This window comes from Suricata suricatta, chromosome 6 (assembly GCF_006229205.1).
Source record: "Suricata suricatta isolate VVHF042 chromosome 6, meerkat_22Aug2017_6uvM2_HiC, whole genome shotgun sequence".
In the NCBI taxonomy this organism is placed as follows: Eukaryota; Metazoa; Chordata; class Mammalia; order Carnivora; family Herpestidae; genus Suricata; species Suricata suricatta.
The window spans coordinates 122,407,691-122,429,043 of record NC_043705.1 but is presented as its reverse complement, the minus strand read 5'-3'; the positions used below and the strand labels follow the sequence as shown (position 1 = coordinate 122,429,043).

The 21,353-nt window shown below is 42.2% G+C and overlaps 1 protein-coding gene across 1 annotated transcript in view; it reads right to left on the bottom strand.

Moving 5' to 3' along the window:
- The window catches only part of ADAMTS12 (ADAM metallopeptidase with thrombospondin type 1 motif 12), a 276,826-nt gene that overhangs the window by 8,938 nt on the left and 246,535 nt on the right, over nucleotides 1-21,353 (bottom strand). The window contains exons 17-19 of the mRNA XM_029941278.1: nucleotides 19,768-19,920; nucleotides 9,614-9,790; nucleotides 6,026-6,169 (exon numbers count right to left, since the gene is read on the bottom strand). Coding sequence (XP_029797138.1) covers nucleotides 6,026-6,169; nucleotides 9,614-9,790; nucleotides 19,768-19,920 — 474 coding nt within the window. The remainder of the gene's footprint in view (nucleotides 1-6,025; nucleotides 6,170-9,613; nucleotides 9,791-19,767; nucleotides 19,921-21,353) is intronic.

Here is a 21,353-nt window from a genome sequence, read left to right as displayed (position 1 = left end):
TAGTATAATTGTAATATAAAATATATTTTAATATATTTTAAATATATCATTATATGTGATATATATATATGCATTCTCATGGCTGTGTAACCATCACTTCTAACCATCTCTAGAACTTTTTTATATTTCCAAATTGAAACCCTGTAAGAGTGCCCCATCTCCCAGCCCCACCACTAGTGCCCAACAACCACCATTCTATTTTTCATCTTTATGAATTTGACTATTGTATGTACCTCATATAAGTAAGATTGTCCCTGGCTTACTTCAATTAGCATAATCTCTTCAAGCTTCCTCCACATTACAGCATGTACTGGAATTTCTTTTCAGGTGGAATAATATTCCACTGTATGCATATACCACACTTTGTCCATCTGTCTGTGGATGGGTACTTGGGGTGCTTCCACCTTTTGGCTACTGTGGACCACAGATACTCTAATGGTTAACATTCCATTTCATGTTTCATTACTTTTATTATTATCTATATTATATAATTAAAACTTCCTAGAGGGCAGAAATGAGAAATAACTACTGAGCTGAGTAAATAAAAGTGTGCTACAGGGGACAATGGGAAGAGGAAAGGAAGTTAATCAAGCCAGAATTCGATCAAGATTTTGGACCAGAATTCTGGAGATGGGCTTTTCCACTCACTGCATATTTTTCTAGATCAATTGCTCAACACTCTTTTTCTTCCTCTGTAAAATAAAGTTGGTACATTAAAAAATTCTTTAATAAAGATAAATTATTTTTACGAAAAACTTCCTTTTCTCCTTTCTGCTCCTAAGGGTCTGATGGGACAAGCCTGGGCTGGTCCTGGGTGCTGGAGCCCTGCTGGCCCTCTTGTCCAGGGCAGATGAAGATGGAAGAACTAATTCCAAGCCAAGCACAAATATAAGCAGAGAGATCACTGTCCATGCATTAATTAGTCAATTAAAATGATTTGTGATAAAGAAGGTGCATGATTCTGTGTTGTACTTAATTGGAGGATTAAGCAGGAAGCATGGTTACTGATTTGGGTTTGGTGAATTGCGGTGAGTTTGGGGCTTTAGAGAGAAGGTACACCTCTCTTAATGCTGAGTTCCACTTCTTTGGAACCAGTGAGAATGAGGAATCTTTGTGTAGAACTGAGCACTCCAAAATACTGATGGGGCTAAAGCTGATTAGGGCCCTGTTAAGGTTACTGAGTAACTGAACTGACCATACCCTAAGCTGAACTGCACACTAGTCTCATTCGGTCCTGGATGTGCTATCCAATAGGAGCCCAAGGGTTCTCTTCAGCCTAAGTTGGCCTGTTTGAAAATGTTGACTCCCAGGTTTGCAGATGATCAGCAAAGACTCACTCTGTGGGAAGCTGTAAAACTCTGTTGTTGCTACCATTCAACCAACATGGATGGATTGGAGAAATATGAAGAGGAGGAACCATTAGATGTTTCAAAACTAACGCAAGCATCTTCACTGAATAGTTTTCTTACTTACTACTAATAGATGGTAGGCTGGGTTCTAAGTGCACAGGAAATATCCTTAAGTTCAGTCATGTGAAGTAAGATTTGTATTTTGCTTTTACTAGTGTAGAAAGAGGTCCACCTCTCTCCTGACTTTAGTTTTTCTTACAGCATTAATGGGCATGGAGACTCACATTCTTCAGATTTGGAAAATTTTCTTATATTAATTCTTTGATTGCCTCATTTCTATTCCATCTCTATTCTCCTTTTCTGAAATCTTATTTCTATGTCATACCTCCTGGTCTGATCCTCTAATTTTCTTATCTCTAATCATATTTTCTTTTTGTCTTTGTTCTACTTTTTTTTTTGAGAGATTTCTTCACATTATTTCCCCAATCCTTCTACTTACTTTTTAAAAAATCTTTGCTATTATAAAAATATTTAAGATCTCCTTACAGTCTGTGAATATTCTTTTTATATAGCTTCAACAGGAAGCTAGGTCATGAATGTTGTCTTTACTTCTCTGAAGAAATTACTTATGGTTTTTTGGGGGGGAAGTTTGATGTGCCTTTCAAGATCTCTGTTCCTTGGAATTTCTTTTGTTCTGTTTGTTACTTTGTCCTTAGTGTGATAGATTTTCTCAAATGTCCAGTAATCCTAGCCTATCTACTTAAGATGATGTACCTATGAGCTGACTGGAAGTTTCATGGATGGTAGTTATTGTGAGGTAGCTTTAAACAAGGCATTCAGGAGGAGATCGATTATGTGGATTTTTTTCTCTTGAGGCCAACTGGGTTCCCTGCCTTTGTGGAGTTCTGTCAGAGAAAGGAGGACACTATTTACTGCGTGTATTTCACTTAACTATTGGTGAGATCAGCTCTTTTGTTCCCACCGACTGTGACTGATTCCAAGGTCTCTCTTGGTTTACTTCTCCAGCGAGAAGACCTCCAGACTATGGTCAGGATGTAGGAAAGTTCTAAAGACCCAAATGCCTCTCTTACTAGCTTTCAACCACCTCCCATTTCCCCGTCCCTCACTGCTGCCTCACAGGTGCCTGGACTCCGTGCTATGGAGTTTTTAGCATTGTCTGGCATGCTAAGTCAACTATAAGTTTGCCTGTCTGCTTCTAGTTTCCAAAATTTTGTTGATTCCTTCTCTGATATTGTTTCCATCCTCTGGTCTTTGTGGATTTGAGGCACTTTTAATTTTTTATCTCTTCTATTTAATGCAGTTTGGGGAAGAGAGGCAAATGTATTTGTTCAATCCATCCACACGTGTTCCTTGGGCTCTATAGTTCTCATTTTTCACTTGATAATAGGTCTCAGAGGTCAAGAGTAATTCCGGAGGCCGGCTTGGTAGGTGTTAGCCACCTTTCATGGCCCTTGTCTTTGATATGCACAATTGATGAATTTTTGATAAATTGTTCTTCCAAGGAAACTAACTCACGTCCACCTCCAAAAGGTAGTAACTTCTAACTCTCTCTAAAAGTATTTGAATTTCTATTGTTAGGAATCTGTACAACTCAGAAACATAGTCTAACTCATTCTTAAAATGGCTGTACTCTAGTAAATTAATAGACTGGTCAGCTCTTCTATCAAAGGATATTTGGTTATTTTTTAGGAATTGCTGTTATAAACAACATGGCAATGAACATCTTTATCATCATCTAGGATTACATTTAATGGAATATTTGTGGGCTAAATTATTACAGGTAGGACTGCTGTGTCAGTCTAGGTATTTTAAGTTTCTCATTGATTTTATTACTTTCTGTTCTAACTCCAGACAGATGATTATAACCAAGTTTCTGGGCACTCTCTTTCCCGTCTCCGCTTTGAGCCAGAGTTCCTTCCTCCAAAGTCTCTGGTGCCAGTTTGCACGCACTCAGGATCCGTGAAGCTGTTATCAATAAGGGGTCTGTGCGTGCACCTCCATTCTTGGAGATCAGAATATTGTGGCTTTTAATTCTTCTCAGTGTGATGGTTGCGGGCATGTGGAGGTAACAGTGTTCCCTACTTCTCTGCCATCTTGCCCCTTTTCTCCCAAATTGGGATGCTTTTGACAATTTTCTTTTCTCTGTGAGTTCCCTAAGAACAGAATATGCTTCACACATCATTACTATAATATTTACTGGGCAATCCAATCCTCTTTCTTGCCAAAAAGAAATTGTCAAGCTTTCCTTTACAATAAATAATAAGGTATGAGAGCCTCAAGGAACTGACAGACTTAAAAATGTTCATCTATGTGGGCACCTGGGTGGCTCAGTTGGTCAAGCATCTGACTCTTGGTTTTGGCTCAGGTCATGATCTCACAGTACATGGGTTTGAGCCTTGTGTTGGGCTCTGTGCGGACAGCATGGGGCCTGCTTGGGATTCTCTGTCTCTCTCTCTCTCTCTCTCTCTCTCTGTCTCTCTCTCTCTCTCTGCCTCTTCCCAGTTCATGAACGTCTCTCAAAAATAAATAAACATTAAGAAAATGTTCATCTCTATTTATTAATCTTCTCTGGGATTTTGTATTCCTGAATGGGCCCAAATTTATAACATTTTCATAGTAGTTCATGTGGTATCAATTATTTTCTTCTAATGGTCGCATTTGATTTGGTTAGTGATGCTTATATTGTTATATAGGGTTCCAGGTATTTTTGAAGAACCTAATCCTGAAACACGTATTTATTTGTTGGGTAAAGCCTGTTCAGGTTCTGAAATCAAAGATAGATGAAGAAAATTGGTTTTGGAATAACTGAATTTCTAGCAAATAGGAAATAAAGTCACTGTCCAAGGGAGATATTGTAAGATGCCCAAATGTAAACTGATTAAATTATATTTACAAGGGAAAAAGTACAACTGCATATGACATTTTCTGCTGTTCACATGACCCATGGGGACAAAGTGAAAGCCAGGTATTGGCTGTGGCAGAGAGTTTAGCAGGTTGCAGAAACAAAAGCTTGGCCCGACACCAGTATCTTCTTTGGCAATTCATTATGAATCAGTAGCAGACGCCAAGGAAGATAGGGAATTCATAGAAAATATGATGTGCCCTGTCTGTCATTCTTCTTTGTCTATCGGAAATTTTCTAAGCTATGAATATAATAAAATATGTATTTTTAATTTTTTTGCAGGTTAAGTGATTAATGCACAATGTTCCTTTAGCAAAGAAAAATCATCTTGTTCTTCCTGATTAGAGCAGGTGTTACTCAGAGACCAGCACAATCTTGAGTTGGATGTACCAGAAGAAGCCTTTTCCAAGAGCACATGCCAGAGCGTGAATTGATCACAGCTGTGCAGAGCAACTATACAGCAATGAATAATGAGAATCACCAAGGATACAGGAGCTTAAACATATCTGGGGGCATAATGCTTGACAAAATACTGCATTGGCCTGTGTTATAACTATGAAAATATACAAGAACAAGTTACATTACAAAATATAAACAGTTGAAGGATTTGTATATCAAATCCTCTTGGCTCCCCATGTATCTAAGTTGTTGGCCATTAATCTGCTCCAGTTGAGATAGTAACTTCATGAAACATAGTCCACTGGCCTGCACCTCCCATGCCCATGCTGTGTGCCTCTCACTTTTTGATTCTGGGCTTTTCTGGCTAAAACATGAGACACGGTGGGGGCTGCCCAATGCCCACACATGAATAACCTAGGACAACAGGGAACATTAGCCATCTGAGAGAAGACTTTTGACCCAATCCTACAAGATAGGAGCCAGTAAATCATCTCCTCCCTTCTTGCCACTGGACAAACTACCTAAGAAACAGTAGTTCATATAGCTAGCTTCTAGAAGGCCTTCTTTTGAGAGCAAACCACCAGTTGTTCCTGACACCAAGTAATAGTCAGTTAAGACAAGTGGTCAGCCTGGTAATGAACCACCTCATATTTGATCCACGCCTCCCGTGTCTCCTTCCTTTTTCCTATCACCCCTGATTTTCTGGTGTTGTATTTCCTAATAAAGTGTTAGATTTGGTCTCAAGACTCTATTTTCTAGATAATCCAGGATACGACAAATCAAAGTGCTGGGGGAATCTGTGGGAGAATTTTCTTTGTTTTCAGAGTCACTGATACAGTTATTTATATAACAACTAAACTTCGTGAGAATAATAAATCGTTCTCTCATTTACAGCTTAATTGTTTATTTGTCTCTCCATCAAACAGACTGGCCATCTGGCAAACTGATCTGTAAGTTGACAAGATCTAAAACTCAGGAAATTGGGCTGAGCCTCAAGCTTCAGGGCATTAACAGCTCCTGTTTGGTTCAGGAAAAAGCACAGGATCCAAGGTATCGAGACCCAAAATTGCCTGTCCTTGGGCTTTGTGCCTCTAGGATAATGTTGGTATTTGATCTGTTTTGTATTGAATGTATTTGAAGTTTTCTCTTCAAGATAGTAAATAATGAGCACAGGTCAGCTAAGGCTGAACTTTTAGCAGATTTAAAGGAATTAACGTCAGAAGAGTACTAGAACTAAATCAATGGATATGTTGAATGTTTACAATGGATATATATTACCTTTGAAATCAAAAGAAAAGAAACACTATTTTTTAAAAGACCAAAATAAATGGAAGAGAATATAACTGACTCTTACCAGGTCCCAGTTCCCAGTGGCCCAGTGACAACAAGGGTGGCCGTTGCAGGCTGCAGTGGACGTGGGCCTTTTCGCCCAGTCACAGAGACCTCCTGGACAAGTCACGCCTCTCTCCTGAACTCCGCCCCCGCAGGACCTGGAACACTGATATACCACAGGGATGAAGTTAGGTGACAATCACATGGTGACATTTTCAGTGATAAGGGAAGACCCTTTTATAATCATTTTTATTGTGGACAATGTTGTTAAGAATATTAGTATCTATATTGGAATCTATATTGGAATCTCAACATATATGCCAGGTTCCTCACAATGACCAAATAGCAGTGGTGAAACAAAACTTAAAGAGAAAAGAAATTGATAAAGGACATTCTAAGGATACAAGGAAGAGAAAAAAAATTAGAAGATGCTAAATAGTTCAATGGAAAACAGCATGTCAAACAGAAGGGATATTGGTTAAAAACCTAAATGAGAGGTCATGCCAGAATGGACATTATGTTATTTGTATCTATAAACCAAAATGTAAGATGTAGATGTTTTTCTTGTGATTGGTTCTGACAGTCCAAACAGGGAGCATATATTTGTGATACAATTATGTTAATCCCTTCTTAAAATGGGATTCAGTCTTCCTTTCCCACTACATAGAGCTTTAGAATTAAATTTGTCCATATCCAGAATAGGGAAATTGATGGGTCTGCCCAGGGGTCTGATGCATTGGCTCTAATGCTCACAAGATAAATTTGAGATGACAGGCTGGATTCCTAAAGGGGTGCAACTCTAAAACGTGTCAGGTTTTTGCTCACTAGTATAATTTTATAAGATTTATTGTCTCATTTTCATAAGGTTTCTAGGAGGAAATTAAATAATCCACCAAGAATCTTTGAAAGGTACTAGAGGGACACTTAGGTGGCTCAGTTGGTTAAGCATCCAACTCTTAGTTTCAACTCAGGTCAAGATCTCATGGTTCGTGATTTCAAGCCCCACATCAGGCTCTGCACTGACAGTGTGGAACCTGCTTAGGATTCTCTCCCACCCTCTCTCTCTCTCTGCTCCTATTCCACTTCTGCATGAACTCTCTCTCTCTCAAAATATATAATTAAACTTAAAAAAAGTACTTTGAGGGGCACCTGGATGACTCAGTAGGTGAACCATATGACTCTTGATTTTGACGCAGATTCCAACCTCATGGTTTAGTTAGCGAGATCAAGCCCCATGTCAGGCTCTGCACTGACAGTGTGGAGCTTGCTTGGGATTTTCTCTCTCCCTCTCTCTCTGCCCCTCTCCAGTGCACTCTCTCTCTCTCCCTCTCTCTCACAAAAATAAACAAACTTGAAAAAATAATTTTTAAAAAGAATCTTGAAAAATCTTAATTATTGTGTGGAAACAACAACAAATAATTATGGTTGCCAACATCTCCCCCATGATATCAGACATGACGTGTATGGTGGTACCATAGGAAATAGGGTAATTGCATATAATTAATCCTTTCTGTTCAATGAAAGAATTAAGCTACTGATTTCACAATTTTCCAACACTGTGAGTCAACATGGATTTTTCCCACGTATTCTCTTTTTAATCCTATATGAGGAGAGAAGGGACGGGTTCCCCCATTTGAGATCATTCTACCTACATGTGTATTTATAGATTCAGGGCCACCTGGCCAAGTAATCTTTATAGAAGAAGGTAAAGAAAGTTATATTCTCCAAGTGTGGTCTCCAGACCAGCATCTTCTAGGTACCTGTTAGAAATGCAAAATTTAGGCTCCGCCCCAGACCTCCAAACTGGACACTCTGGGAATGGGGTCCAGCCATCTGTGCATTAAGAAACCCTGCAGATGATTCTGAAGTGAGCTAAAATTTGAGAAGCTTTGGTGGAGGGACATTCCCACAGCTGAAATGCCGCTTCCGTGCAGGTAGTATGGTTGGCTGGCATAGCAAAGGGGTCCACAGTATCCTCATGATGGGAGCCTGTTAGATAGTGAGTATAGACAAAGCAGCATCATGCATCAAGGAAAGCACCTAAGGGTGCTCAGACCCTCAAAAGCTCAAGAGAAATATTTTTGAAGTTTCTATCTCCTCTGCTTCCTCAGAAGTAAGTCTTCAAACTACATGTTTTTCTCAGAGCAGAGTACTACTTTAGAAAGGAGGGTTGTGGGAGACCTTCATGGGATAGTGCCTCATTAGGGCTCCCAGAAGCTACTGAGGAACCATGGAGAATATATCTCTTTCATAACCAGAATGCAGAGCTGACTGCTCATCTTTAAAAACCTGCAAATGTCATTTCTCTGACAAGGTGATCTAGGCCTCTCTGCAAAATCCTGGATTCTCAAAGCTGTCACCAGACTTATCATACACAGAGGGCTCAGATGCCCAAGTCCAGAGCATGGGAGTAGCAGGTACTTTATTGCCCCAGAGCTGAGCAGGTAAGAAGGAGAAAGAGGGACAGTGGTGGCTGTTGCTCTAGAAAACACCAGTATTGGCCTAGAGCCTCAGCAATAAGCGTGGCTGCTTGACCCTGTAGGCACTACGTAGCTGGAGGTGGGCTCAGTCTTCCGTAAGCTTTGACTCTAACTCTGTGTCCTATATTTGTGGTTCACTACCTTCCTTTCCAGGACATGTGGGAGGTTTGTTTCCCCCAAAGTAGTTATTAATTCACTCTCTCTCCTCAGTTTACTCTTTGTTCAATGTTTACTGGATTAATGTCTATGGCAGAAAGCGGACTGGCACGGGAGTCTGTCTTATGCTTAAACTGATATTCCCCCATTTATTTTCTAGCTGTGTGACCTCATGTAAGTTTCTTAATCTCTAAATCTCTAAATCTCAATTTCTTCACCTATAAATGGGATTAATAAAGCCTACCATTCAGGTTGTCATGAAAATTAAACCAAGTATGGTAGGTAAAATGCCTAGCCCATGGACACACTCAAAATATGCTGGGTTCCTTTTTTTTCCTCCTCTTTCTACCACTCATGGATATGGTTGGGAGTATTTCTTTTTTCAGCTGTTGAGGTATTTGCATACTGGCAAGTGAGATTATTATACTTCACCAAAGAACAGTCCCTTTGTCTTCATGTGCTAAAGTAGGACAAAGACCCAGCAGAGCCTGGGCCCTCACAAAACAGAGGACATGAAGATAGGCACAAACACACTTCCTTTTATTTCTGTAAACAATGACCTGGGCATTTGACTGAGAGGTGGAAATATAAAATATACTGTATGTGGAAAGGATCTGGCCACTACCCCCAGTTCAACTGCAGAAATCTGGGAGAGAGGCATGTGAGCCTCTGCCCTAAATGGCTCTCATCAGAGTGATCCATGTGCATTTCCCCAACACGAACCCCAATTCCCCAGTATATCCACTGGGAGACTGGGTTGTAATAAAATACTGAATTATCACATTTGAAACCACACAACGTAGTCTTCAAGTTGTTGACCTGTTCAGCCTTCTCCACACCGTGTTAGGCCACTGAATGAGGAGGCCAGTCATTGTCACGATGCACGCGTGGTCTTCCCTCACTTGTAGATTCACATGGCAACACAGAGATTCACATTTTCCTGGTTGTGTGGATGACGTCTCTGGAGGCCGTACCTGGCTCCAGGGCGCCACCTGCCACTCCTCACAGGGCTCCAGGTTACAGCCCGCGCTCCGCGGGGGAGGAATGCCGGCCAGGAACCGGCAGTGAAATGGCCTCAGGCTCTGGTGGTCCCGGCTGTCCACACACTGAATCTCCCGGATCTGGAAGCCCCCACTGCAGTTTCTGGAGCACTGTATGGAGAGGGAGAGAAAGGAGAGAAAGGGGACACTTGAGTCCCTGGTGTCAGGCTTTCCATCCCCCAAATCCCAGGGGGTTTCTGAGAGAGAGAGAGAGAGAGAGAGAGAGAGAGAGAGAGAGAGAGAGAGAAAGAAAGAACGAACCATGAAGTTCCAGGCTTCCAGCCACGAAGAAGGCTTAAGTCTAGCTCACGTGAACTGTTTCCCTCACAAGCCCTGTAGAGGGAGTCACTCAAGCAGCTCCCAAAGATGGCGCTCCCCATGGTCGAAAACACAGGCAGGCGTGGCAGCCTGAGAACTGGGTGGCAAGTCCAGTTCTGTCACTCACTTGCGAGCTCTTGGGCAAGTCACAGAAACATTCTGAGGCTCAGGTGTTATATCAATATACTGGGCTAAAACCGCCATCTCACAGGACTGTCGTGAAGATCACAGACACTGGGGCTGGTGGCTGCTGGTACAGTGTGTGTCCCAGTGGACGGCCATTCCCTCTGGTGTGTATTCATCCGGGGTGAAGGGGAACTCGGGCCTAGCCACACCCATCTCCCCCTCAGAATCCTGCCGAAAACCTGTTTTCTCCTTGACTCTCAAGGCAAGATGGGTTATGCTTTGTCAGGTGAAGGGCCCCCATGAAGGAGAAAGCTGCTCTGTGGTTTGACTCTCTGAAGTGAGAAACCCTGGGCTTGTCCCCACCCCCCTCCTCCCTCCTCGAGCCAGCATCACGTGCCTGCATCACTGAGAGCTTGCTCAGCACAGGCCCCTGAAAGCCATTACAAGGCCCTCCTCCCTGCCCCCTTCCCACATGCTCACCCCTTGTGTAGCAGCCCCTGCCTCCTGCTCTGTCTCAGGTCACCTGCAGGCTGCCGACTCCTTAAAATCCTGATAAACACTGAGGCACTAGCATCCCACAAGCCAGAGTTTACACAGCGGATTCTGAAGGAGGCCTACTCTCCCACCTCTTGGATTTTGGAAGCTGCTCCATCTGCCCACCTAGATTTTACTTGATTGTAACCTGAGCTTCCAAGACGTGGTCTCCAATCTGTTTAGAACACTAGTGCCGGCCGAATCCCTTCCATTCACCTTGCCCCCGCCTTCTAGTCTCTCCTGGTCCTGTCCTTGCCTGGCCTGTCTTGTCACTGTCCACAGTTAGGTAAGGGACTGGAGGTAGGAGGGAGGGGACCAGAACCCTTTCCCCCCAGACTCTCTGTGGGTTAACAGTACGTCCCCATGGACTTTATGTCCTGAATGTGCCTCTCTCTACTCTTCAAATTACCATTACCTGCTACTGCTGTTCTTTTAGGCCTCAGCCTAAATGTCATCTCCTCAGAGAGGCCCTCCTGGAATGCCGGCATCTGAAGGAGACTTTCCTTGTTACTTCTCTCAGCTCCTTCTCTATTTCTATCACAGGAACTTGAAATGTGGAACCATTTTTATTCATTCTGTGTCCTTTCTCTTGCACTCTCACTGTCATGAACTTGGACCCCTATCTGCCCTGGCTCCTATCAGGTCCCAAGCATCTGGCATGGTGCCAGGCACGGCATGGAGGGTCCACCCAGATTTGTTGAGTGCATATACGAATTCTGAGAGATGGACAGCCCCGTGGGTTTCCAAGTGGGCTAAAGAGACCCTCGGTCATTGCAGGGATGCAGAGCCTCTTTACCCTCCCCGTCCTCTCATCTAGGGTCTCGTTCCCAGCCGTGGCTGAGAAAATGCACCTGCGAGAAAGTGTGTGCAATGCTCTACGGTATGTCTGGCCCCCTCTCTACACAGTGAAAACCCGTACTCTTTCTGGCTATGGTGGAATAGTCATAATTGCAGGTTTAGGATGGTGAAGGAAAACTCCTCTTTCAGTAGAGGTACCCCCGAAAGCACAGTCTCCCTTCTTCTGCTGCCTGCAGATTGTACCAAGTCACCTGACTTCAAACCTTAGGCAGTAACATAGAAAGACGCTAGCCCAGGTGACAAGGGACAGACTGATGCTCTAAGGCCTCCAAAGATTGAGAGCTTAGCTTCTTGGAAATAAACAACCTTGCCAGACAGCACCCCTCCCCAAAGAAAAACAAACAAATAACTTCATTTCCTGCTATGTAGTAAATATGCAAGGAAAAAAGTAACTGTCAATTTGAAATCAGCCACAGAGCAAATGAGGGAGCCTGCTAATGATTTCCACACAAAGCAGCCATTTGTCTGATGGTAAAGCAACAGGATTCTTTACTAGGACAAGGGAATTTTACAAGACCCAGGTGCCCCCAGACATTAACTATAAAAGTGGATTTTATTTTCCTAGTTTTCATTTGCTGCTGCAATCTGTTATTCCTAATTTAATTTTCAAGCTAGCATTACCTCTTTTGTGAGAGTATTCACATTCAACGGGAAATGAACTTTATAATTATGCTGAAATTCATAATAAGGGAGGACATTCACTAAACCTATGACTTTTCTGTTCCATTTTCAAAACGGTTTCTGATTCAGTTAGCAAGAGAGAAGTGGCAAGATATTATATCACTCCACTCCAGGGGGCGCCTGGGTGGCTCAGTTGGTTAAGCGTCCAACGGGCTCAGGTCATGCATGATCTCATGATCTCATGATCTCATGATCTCATGGGTTCGTGGGTTTGAGTCCCACATCAGGCTCTGCTGACAGCTAGCTCAAAGCCTGGAGTCTGTCTTCAGATCCTGTGACTCCTTCTCTTTCTGACACTCCCCTGCTCATGCTGTCTCTCTCTCTCAAAAATAAATAAAAACATTTTAAAAAATTTTTAAAAAATCACTTCACTCCTAATGCCATTTGCCTTGTGTTCTGAATGCCATTTATTATATTAATTCTCTTACTGCCCTCGAGGAGGGTCATTTATATTAATGTTTTCCTAACCTGAGGCCTGTGGACCAGACTGAGGACAGGAGTCAGATTAATGAGAACAGGAAGCCAACGTCTTATTGTTACCAAACAGGCCTGCTTTCCAGTTATGACATCAATTTAAGTAGTGTGATCTGCAGGCGAGATCGAATTAGAATGAAAAATTCCCTCAGCTTATAGGAGCCACTGGCAGAGATAAAATGTGGTTCTGTGGTTCTCCCTTGTGGTGTTTTGGATTTGTGGGGTCATCCTAATACACTTTCCACGTCGGGCTCAGACGAGTGCTCAGTTGCATATAGTGAAATTAGCGAGCAGAGGGTTGGGAGGTCAGTAGGTTGAACTCAGGTGTGACCCCAACAGCAAGTGTGGATTAGCCACTTCTCTTCTTTCAGCCTCTGTTTCTCCATCAGTATGAAAAGGAAGATAAACTGGATGATTAAACTATCCCAACATTCTAGAGGGGTATAAATGTGTGAGATCACTACATTTGTATTCTGTTTTGATTTTATATTATTTTCTTGCTTTCCAAGTTGAACCAAACTAAACTTGGATACCAAAAAATTCTTTTCTGTTCCTTTCCTTATGCTGAACAGATTCACAAGACCCTTAAGATTAAATAATTCATTCCATCACTCCCTGCCGCCCCTTAGGGGCACTTGTGGGGAAGAGCACTGGGTGTTATTTGGAAACCAACTTGGTAATAAACTATATATAAGAAAATAAGTAAATAATTCATTCCAAAACTTCTAAGTTGAACAGCACCAAAATTCATCCTTCGATCTTTCCCGGATATCACCCCCAGTTATTGGGCACTCGCTATGTTTCAGGCTCTGTATTTCTAGCAGGTAGGAAGAGTTACATACCCGAGTAGAAGGAATAACAATTATGTTTGTATACAATGATTACGTCATAAATTGTTCATGATCTAGTGAGGGCACAATGGAGGACATGGTCAATTTCATGTAAAGAGGTCAGGGCCGGCCTAAATAAAGGAGCCAAGGTTTGAGCTGAAGCATATAGGATAATACTATTTGCTCAGCCAGCAAAATAGGGTATGGAGGGCATTCAAGGTGGAGAGAATGGCATGTATGGAGGTGCAGTGCTATGAAACAACAAAGCTTGTTTGGGAATAGGGAATTGATCAGAATGCTAGGGTAAAGAGTGGGAGTGGACAGAGAAAGAGATGGGCAGGGGCCATCATGGAGAGTCTTCTGGTCTGGACATCAATTCTCAACTAGAGTGGTCTTGGGTTCATGCTTCCTGTGGTCCTAAATGCTGATATGTCATTGCCATTCCTTTATGTTTTTAGGGATCCCTTAATCTAAAACCTTCAAGGATGTCAAGAGAAGGTGACTGTTCAGACATACAACGCATTATATCAAGAATAAAATAAATACAGTGATTTTCAGTGTATTATGACCTTCCTGCTACTCAGCTTTTGCTTTCTGGAGACAAAAGATCTGCTATAACATGCAATTCCATGTTTTCACTTTTGCACATTGGATTTTGATATATGTTACTGGGAATATTTTATATATCAAAGTTGGGGAGGGCCTGTATTTAGCAAAAAAGGAGCTCTTTCCTTATTAAATTCATTTCTAAAAATTCAGATGTAAAAAAATGTAGCACTGCCATTGACAATCTGTATAATATAATAAACACACAGGCAAAAAGCAGAATAAGACAGAAAGACTAGCAATATATATGAAACCCAAGACCATAAGGAAAGGCTGCCACTTTCTCTTATTTTCCAGCAAAAGTAAACTACTGATAAAATAAACTTGCAATGCTCACTATGTGGGAAGACAACATTCTGAGAACAAATGTAAAATGGTTTCTGATTCATTTCAGAAATAATCAAGTCTGTTCAGCTTAACCATGAAAAGGGAAGTGCTTGTTCTCAGAAAGCAATAAAGGGGCTGTCAAATCTCCAGTTTACAAAACTTCAGAAGGTGCAGCCATCAAGATGTTCCATCGGGCGGTGAATGGTGCTGTGGATGATGCATTGCTTTGGTGTCAAATGCAGCTGAGGGCTTTTCAAGCCCATTTTGTCACTTCTGCATTTCTTGCATTGCACACTTCTTTTTCCTCAAATTTTAATGTGCTGAAATTGGCATGTTTCTTACAACTGATGTACATATTTATTGTGTAGTGTTCTCTTTCTTTCTGAAAAGCCGTCATAAAATTGATGATGCATCCCCAAGTGGATGGTTTCTTAAAACTGGGAGCGTTTGGTAACAGCTGTGTGATCAAGCAATAGTGATTTAAGCACTCCGAGCTTTGCTGTCTCTGTGGGAATTATAAAGTAGGTCCTGCACTGGATGGAAATGGAATTGATTCTCTAAAGCTCTTGTGTGATGTCAGGCACATAGCAGTACTTGGTGAGTGTTCGTGCCCAACCCATGTAAAGTTCTCCAAAGTTCATGGACACAGAGCACCTTGCCTGCTTAGTACTAAGGAGTGGACACCTGCTCGAGCCAGTCATTCTGTTGACAGAATTTTCTTCACTGTCACCTGTCCACAGGCCTTGCACCCTGAGTCCAGGAAGCCAGAGGTTAGTAAGCACCTAAAAGCCAGTCCTAACTTTTATCTTGAGCTTAGAGTTTGCCTAGGGTTTCATCTAAACAGTCTTTTACTGGGGTGCCTGGGCAGCTCAGTCAGTTGGGTGGGGTGCCTAGGTGGCTCAGTCGGTAGAGCGTCTGACTTCGGCTCAGGTCATGATCTCACAGATTGTGAGTTCGAGCCCCACGTCAGTCTCTGTGCTGACAGCTCAAAGCCTGGAGCCTGTTTTGGATTGTTTGTCTCCCTCTTGCTCTGGCCCTCCCCCAGCCTGCACTCTGTCCCTCTCTCTCTCAAAAATAAACATTAAAAAAACTTTAAAAACCAGTCTTTTACCATTTACAAAGCTGTTTCACTAACAGTCTCTTTTTTGGATCCTTACAACAACTCTGTGAGGTAAGCAGAGGCAATATCATCCCCGGTATTTCTCAGAGGTGAGAGAAACAACGTTCCAAAGGTGAATGGGCCAGTGTCATATGCTCGTCCCGCCAGAGCAGGGTTGCCAAGCCTGATGTGTCTCATCCACTGCCCACCCCTGCTTCTAGGATTCAATTCTGCATAACTGTCTTCCCAAGTATGCCTCTAGGACAGACCTGAGGACCACAACCTTGAATTTGCATTAAGCAGATTACTGCATGAAGCAGAAGCACACCATTCTGAAAGACTTCTTTTAGACATGGTAAAGGGATAGTCTGAATGTACAGTCTTACTCGACTGTCACACACATGGGGACATATCCACAGCAGTGGTACCAGGCTTCATCAAGGAGCCACATGGTGCTGGAGACAAAAGCCAGTAAAACAACCACAACTCAGCCGTCACAAAGGTAGGGGATTGCTGGTGAGTAACTGGGGGTGTGAGGTGTGAGAACTGTGGACTCAGGGCAGGCTGCGGCAGACCTGCAGCCCTTTGCGATTTGAAATGTCTCTGGTTTGGGGGTGGGAATCGAGGGGGGGCAATAATACAGAAGATTCTAGATAAAATTAGAATTCTTCCCTCTGAGAAAGTATCTGTGAAAAGGTAAACCATCAACATGGCAGAATCTAAAGCCTCTGGATATTTAAAGGCAAAATAAAGGGCCTATGTTTCTACTCAAGGTTTTATGTATGTATGTATGTATGTATGTATGTATGTATTTATTATTAAGTTAGTTACTTAAATTCAAGTTAGTTAATATACAGTGTAGTATTGGTTTCAGGAGTAGAACCCATTGATTCATCACTTACATACAACACCCAGTGCACAGGTGCCCTCCTTAATTCCCATCCCCCATTTAGCCCATCCCCCCACCTACTTCCCCTCCAACAACCCTCAGTTTGTTCTCTGTATTTAAGAGTCTCTTATGGTTTGCCTCACCCTGTTTTTCTTATTTTTCCTTCCCTTCCCCTATGTTCATCGGTTGTGTTTCTTAAATTCCACAAACAAGTGAAATTGTATGATATTTGTCATTCTCTGCCTGACTTATTTCACTTAGCATAATACACTCTAGGTCCATCCACACTGCTGCAAATGGCAAGATTTCATTCTTTTTGATTGACGAGTAGTATTCCAGTGTGTGTGTGTGTGTGTGTGTGTGTGTGTGTTTGTGTGTGTGTGTGTGTGTGTGTGTGTGTACCACATCTTCTTTATCCATTCATTAGTTGATGGATATTTGGGCTTATTCCATAATTTGGTTATTGTTGATAGTGCTGTTGTAAATATTGGGGTGCATGTGCCACTTAGAACAAGCCTTTTTGTATCCTTTGGATAAATATCTGGTAGTGCAATTGCTGGGTTGTAGGGTAGTTCTGTTTTTAAATTTTTGAGGAACCTTTATACCGTTTTCCAGAGTGGCTGCACCAGTTTGCATTCCCATCAACAGTGTAAGAGGTTTCTCTTTCTCCACATCCTCACCAACATCTGTTGCTCCTTGTGTTGTTAATTTTAGCCATTCTGACAGGTGTGAGGTGGTATCTCATTGAGGTTTTGATTTGTATTTCCTTGATGAATGATGTTGGGCATCATTTGCTTTTTTGTTTTTTGGGTTTGATAAGTTCTTTAAAGCTTTTAGATACTAAGCCTCTATCAGATACGTCATTTGCAAATACCTTCTCCCATTCCATCTGTTACCTGTTAGTTTTGTTGCTTGCTTCCTTTGGTGTGCAGAAGCTTTTTATCTTGATGAGGTCCCACTAGTTTATTTTTATTTTCCTTGACTCCAGAGACATGTCTAGTAAGAAGTTGCTATGTCCAAGGTCAAAGAGATTGTTGCATGTTTTCTCTTGTAGAATTTTTATGATTTCCTGTCTCACATTTAGGTCTCTCATACATTTTGCATTTATTTTTGTGTATGATGTAAGAAAGCAGTCCAGTTTCATTCTTTTGCATGTCGCTGTCCAGTTTTTCCCAACATCATTTGCTGAAGAGACTACCTTTCTTCCATTGAATACTTTTTCTTCTTTATTGAAAATTAGTAGGCCATGCATTTGTAGGTCCATTTCTGGATTCTCTATTCTGTTACATTGTTCTATGTGTCTGTTTTTGTGCCAGTACCATATTGTCTTGATGATTACAGCTTTGTAATACAGCTTAAAGTCCGGAATTGTAATGTCTCTAGCTTTGTTTCTCTTTTTCAACATTACTTTGGCTATTTGGGGTCTTTTCTGGTTCCATGCAAATTTTAGGATTGTTTGTTCTAGCTCTGTGAAGAATGCAGTGTTATTCTGGTAGGGATTGCATTGAATGTGGAGATTGCTTTGAGTAGTATTGACATTTTAACAATATTTGTTCTTCCAATCCATGAGCATGGAGGTTTTTCCATTTCTTTGTGTTTTCTTCAATTTGTTTCATAAGCTTTCTATAGTTTTCAGCATATAGATCTTTTACCTCTTTGGTTAGGTGTATTCTTAGGTATCTTATGGGTTTTGGTGCCATTGTTAATGGGATTGATTCCTGGATTTCTCTTTCTGCTGCTTCATTACTGGTGCATAAAAATGCAACCGATTTATGTACATTGATTTTATACCCTGTGACATTGCTAAATTCATATATTATTTCTAGTAGTTTTTGGTGGAGTCTTTTGGGTTTTCCATGTAGAGTATCATGTCATCTGTGAAGAGTGAAAGTTTGACTTCTTTGTCAATGTGGGTGCCTTCTATTTCTTTTTGTTGTCTGGTGCTGAGGCCAGGACTTCTGGTACTACACCGAACAACAGTGGGGAGTGGACATCCATGTTGTGTTCCTGACCTTGGGGAGAAAGCTCTCAGTTTTTCCCCATTGAGGATGATATTAGCTGGGGGCCTTTCCTATATGGCTTTTATGATGTTGAGGTATGTTCCCTTTATCCCTATTACTTTCTTGAGGGTTTTTATCAAAAAAGGATACTGTATTTTTGTCAAATGCTTTTTCTGCTTCTACTGAAAGGACCAGATGATCCTTATCTTTTATTAATGTGGTGTGTCACATTGATTGATTTGTGAATACTGAACCAGACCTAAAGTCCAGGAACAAATTCCACTTGATTATGATGAATAAAATAGACTGTTGAATTTTATTTGCTAGCATCTTGTTGAGAATTTTTGCATCCAGGTTCATCAGGTATATTGGCTTGTAATTCTCCTCTTTAGTGGGGTCTAGTGACGTCTTTGTCTGGTTTTGGAATGCTGACTTCATAGAATGAGTTTGGAAGCTTTCCTACCATTTCAATTTTTTGGAACAGTCTGAGAAGAATAGGTATTAACTCTTCTTTAAATGTCTGGTAGAATTCCCATGGAAAGCCATCTGGCCCAGAACTTTTATTTGTTGGATGATTTTCAGTAACAGATTCAATTTCTTTGTTGTTTGTGGGCCTGCTCAAATTTTTTTCTTTTCCCTTCTGTGTCTCAGCTGTCAAGGGAAACTGGCTCCCCAGAGAGAAGACAGGTCTAACGAGCATCATAGTTGGGGTGGGGGGTGCCTTGCAAACAGAAGGAGCATCAAAGCTAACAAATCTAAAAACTGGATACAGTCTCCCACTAGGAATCATGCAGACAACACAGCAAAATGAGAAACCACAGCCAGATTAGCAGGGACTGTAAAACCCCACTGCGAAAAAATCTGTACGGGAAGTACACTTTGAGAGACCAGTGTTTTCTCGAGGTCTAGCCTTCTTGTCATTTTGAGCCTGGCAAATTGAAAAGCACATTTGCTTTGTAAGTAGATGCTGCGTCATGACTTAATTATACATGTGATGATGTAGCATGGTAATTATAATGGTAAATTTAAGTAATTTAGAAATCATGCTGCCTGCTGGAAAAGCAATTAATTACGCAAATTTAACTTTTAATTCCAGTTTATCTGGGAAGAGAGAAGACAGGCAGATAAAAACATGTGGTTTAATAAAAACTCTGTTCTTGCTTTAAGACTACTGTGTAACTTCGAGTAGGCGTGGTGATGTCTATGACTGACTAAGCCACAGTTTTAGCAGAGAAGAGGGCAGAGGGAGGCGACAAGAGAGGAGAAAGGGAGGGGGGACACCTACTTTAGCACATGCTTAGAGAAGGCTCTCCCCCGCCAGAACGCCGCAGAGCCAGATCGATTACCTTGCTCCAGTTCCCCACTTTCCAGGTGGCGCAGGGACGAAGGTGGCATCTCTTGGCAGGGTCAGGCCTCTGAAGGGCAGCACAGTCGGAATCTATCTGGGTGCTGCATTCCACGCTTCGCCAGTAGGCCCCCAGCCCACAGGTGGTGGAGCACTGTGTGGGGAGGGGGACAGAGAAGACAGGCTGAGGGCCACTTTCTCAGACATATCTCATGACACTCTGAAGACAAGTGCTCCGCCTTGGATGCTCACCTACATTCACAGAACTTTTTAAAAAAATACCGTTGCTGGGGGCCTGCCCTAGACAAATTAATCTGAATCTCCCTGGGGAGGGTCTAGGCATTGCCATATAAAGAAGTTCCCCAGATGATTCTAATAGACAACCAGTGTTGAGAATCCCTGATTAGCAAATGGATTATTAGCAAGTGGATTAGCAAACCAATGCAAGTGGAAATTTGCTTCTCCAAAAATTATCCTGGCATGAATGCCTGGGGGCTGTAGGCACAGCCTGTGCCTGTGGCTTGCCTGCCACATTTCATACCAATGCCGCCCATTTACAGGGGACGTGAGATCCACACATCTGCCTGTTATAACACCACAATGGCATTATCTCTCCATCCCTCTGAGACACACTGTGGTTAGACGGGTATTGTGACAGTGTAGAAAAAAACCCTTGGGGCTTGGAGAGCTGGCTTGATGAAGGAGTAAAGGCTGGGGCTTTCTGCCTCCGAAATGTCATACACTGACTGCTGCAGCAGTTCCTCTCAAACTGTGGTGTCCACATGTGTCACCTAGAACCTTGCGAAATGCAGATTCTGAGTCAGTGGGTCTGGGGTGGAGCTGGAGGATGAGAGAGCATGTGAAATAGAACCGGCTCACCCAGCTGAGGCCACCCCAGATCCTGCATTTTCTGACCAGCTCGTAGGTGATGCCAGTGCTGTGGGTCCTCAGACCATGCTTGGGAGTTAGAAAGATGCTACAACTTAGTGCCTTTCTCCACTTGCCCTACTGGTACATATAGCCCGTGCCTCACATGATGTTTTAACTTACTCGTGATTCTTAAATACCTCAGGTACAGCATGGGACCACCTTGAAAACCATATAGGGGCGCATGGGTGGCTCAGTCGGTTAAGCGTCTGACTTCAGCTCAGGTCATGATCTCGCGGTTAGTGGGTTTGAGCTCCACGCCGGGCTCTGTGCTGACAGCTGAGAGCCTGGAGCCTGTCTTCAGATTCTGTGTCTCTCTCTGACCCTGCCCTGCTCATGCTGTCTCTCTCTCTCAAAAATAAGTAAAAAACATTTTAAAAAATTTAAAATAGAAAACCATAGAAACTTTCCTCTCCATACTTTCTTTTATTCCATGTGCTTAATTCTTCCAGCAGTTGACTTTTCTTGCATCCCTTCCCCCTTGTCCACCCTCAGAAGGAGGGGCCATTTGTGCACATGCAAAACACAAAGGGTGAAAGTTCCATCTATGACATTTTCGGAGGCTTCTTCTGATGAGTTATAAATAAAAACTAGCCTGACATTTTTCTCTTGCTTCAATTTCATCTTCCACATAATTTTGTGTGTCACTTTGTGCAAGTT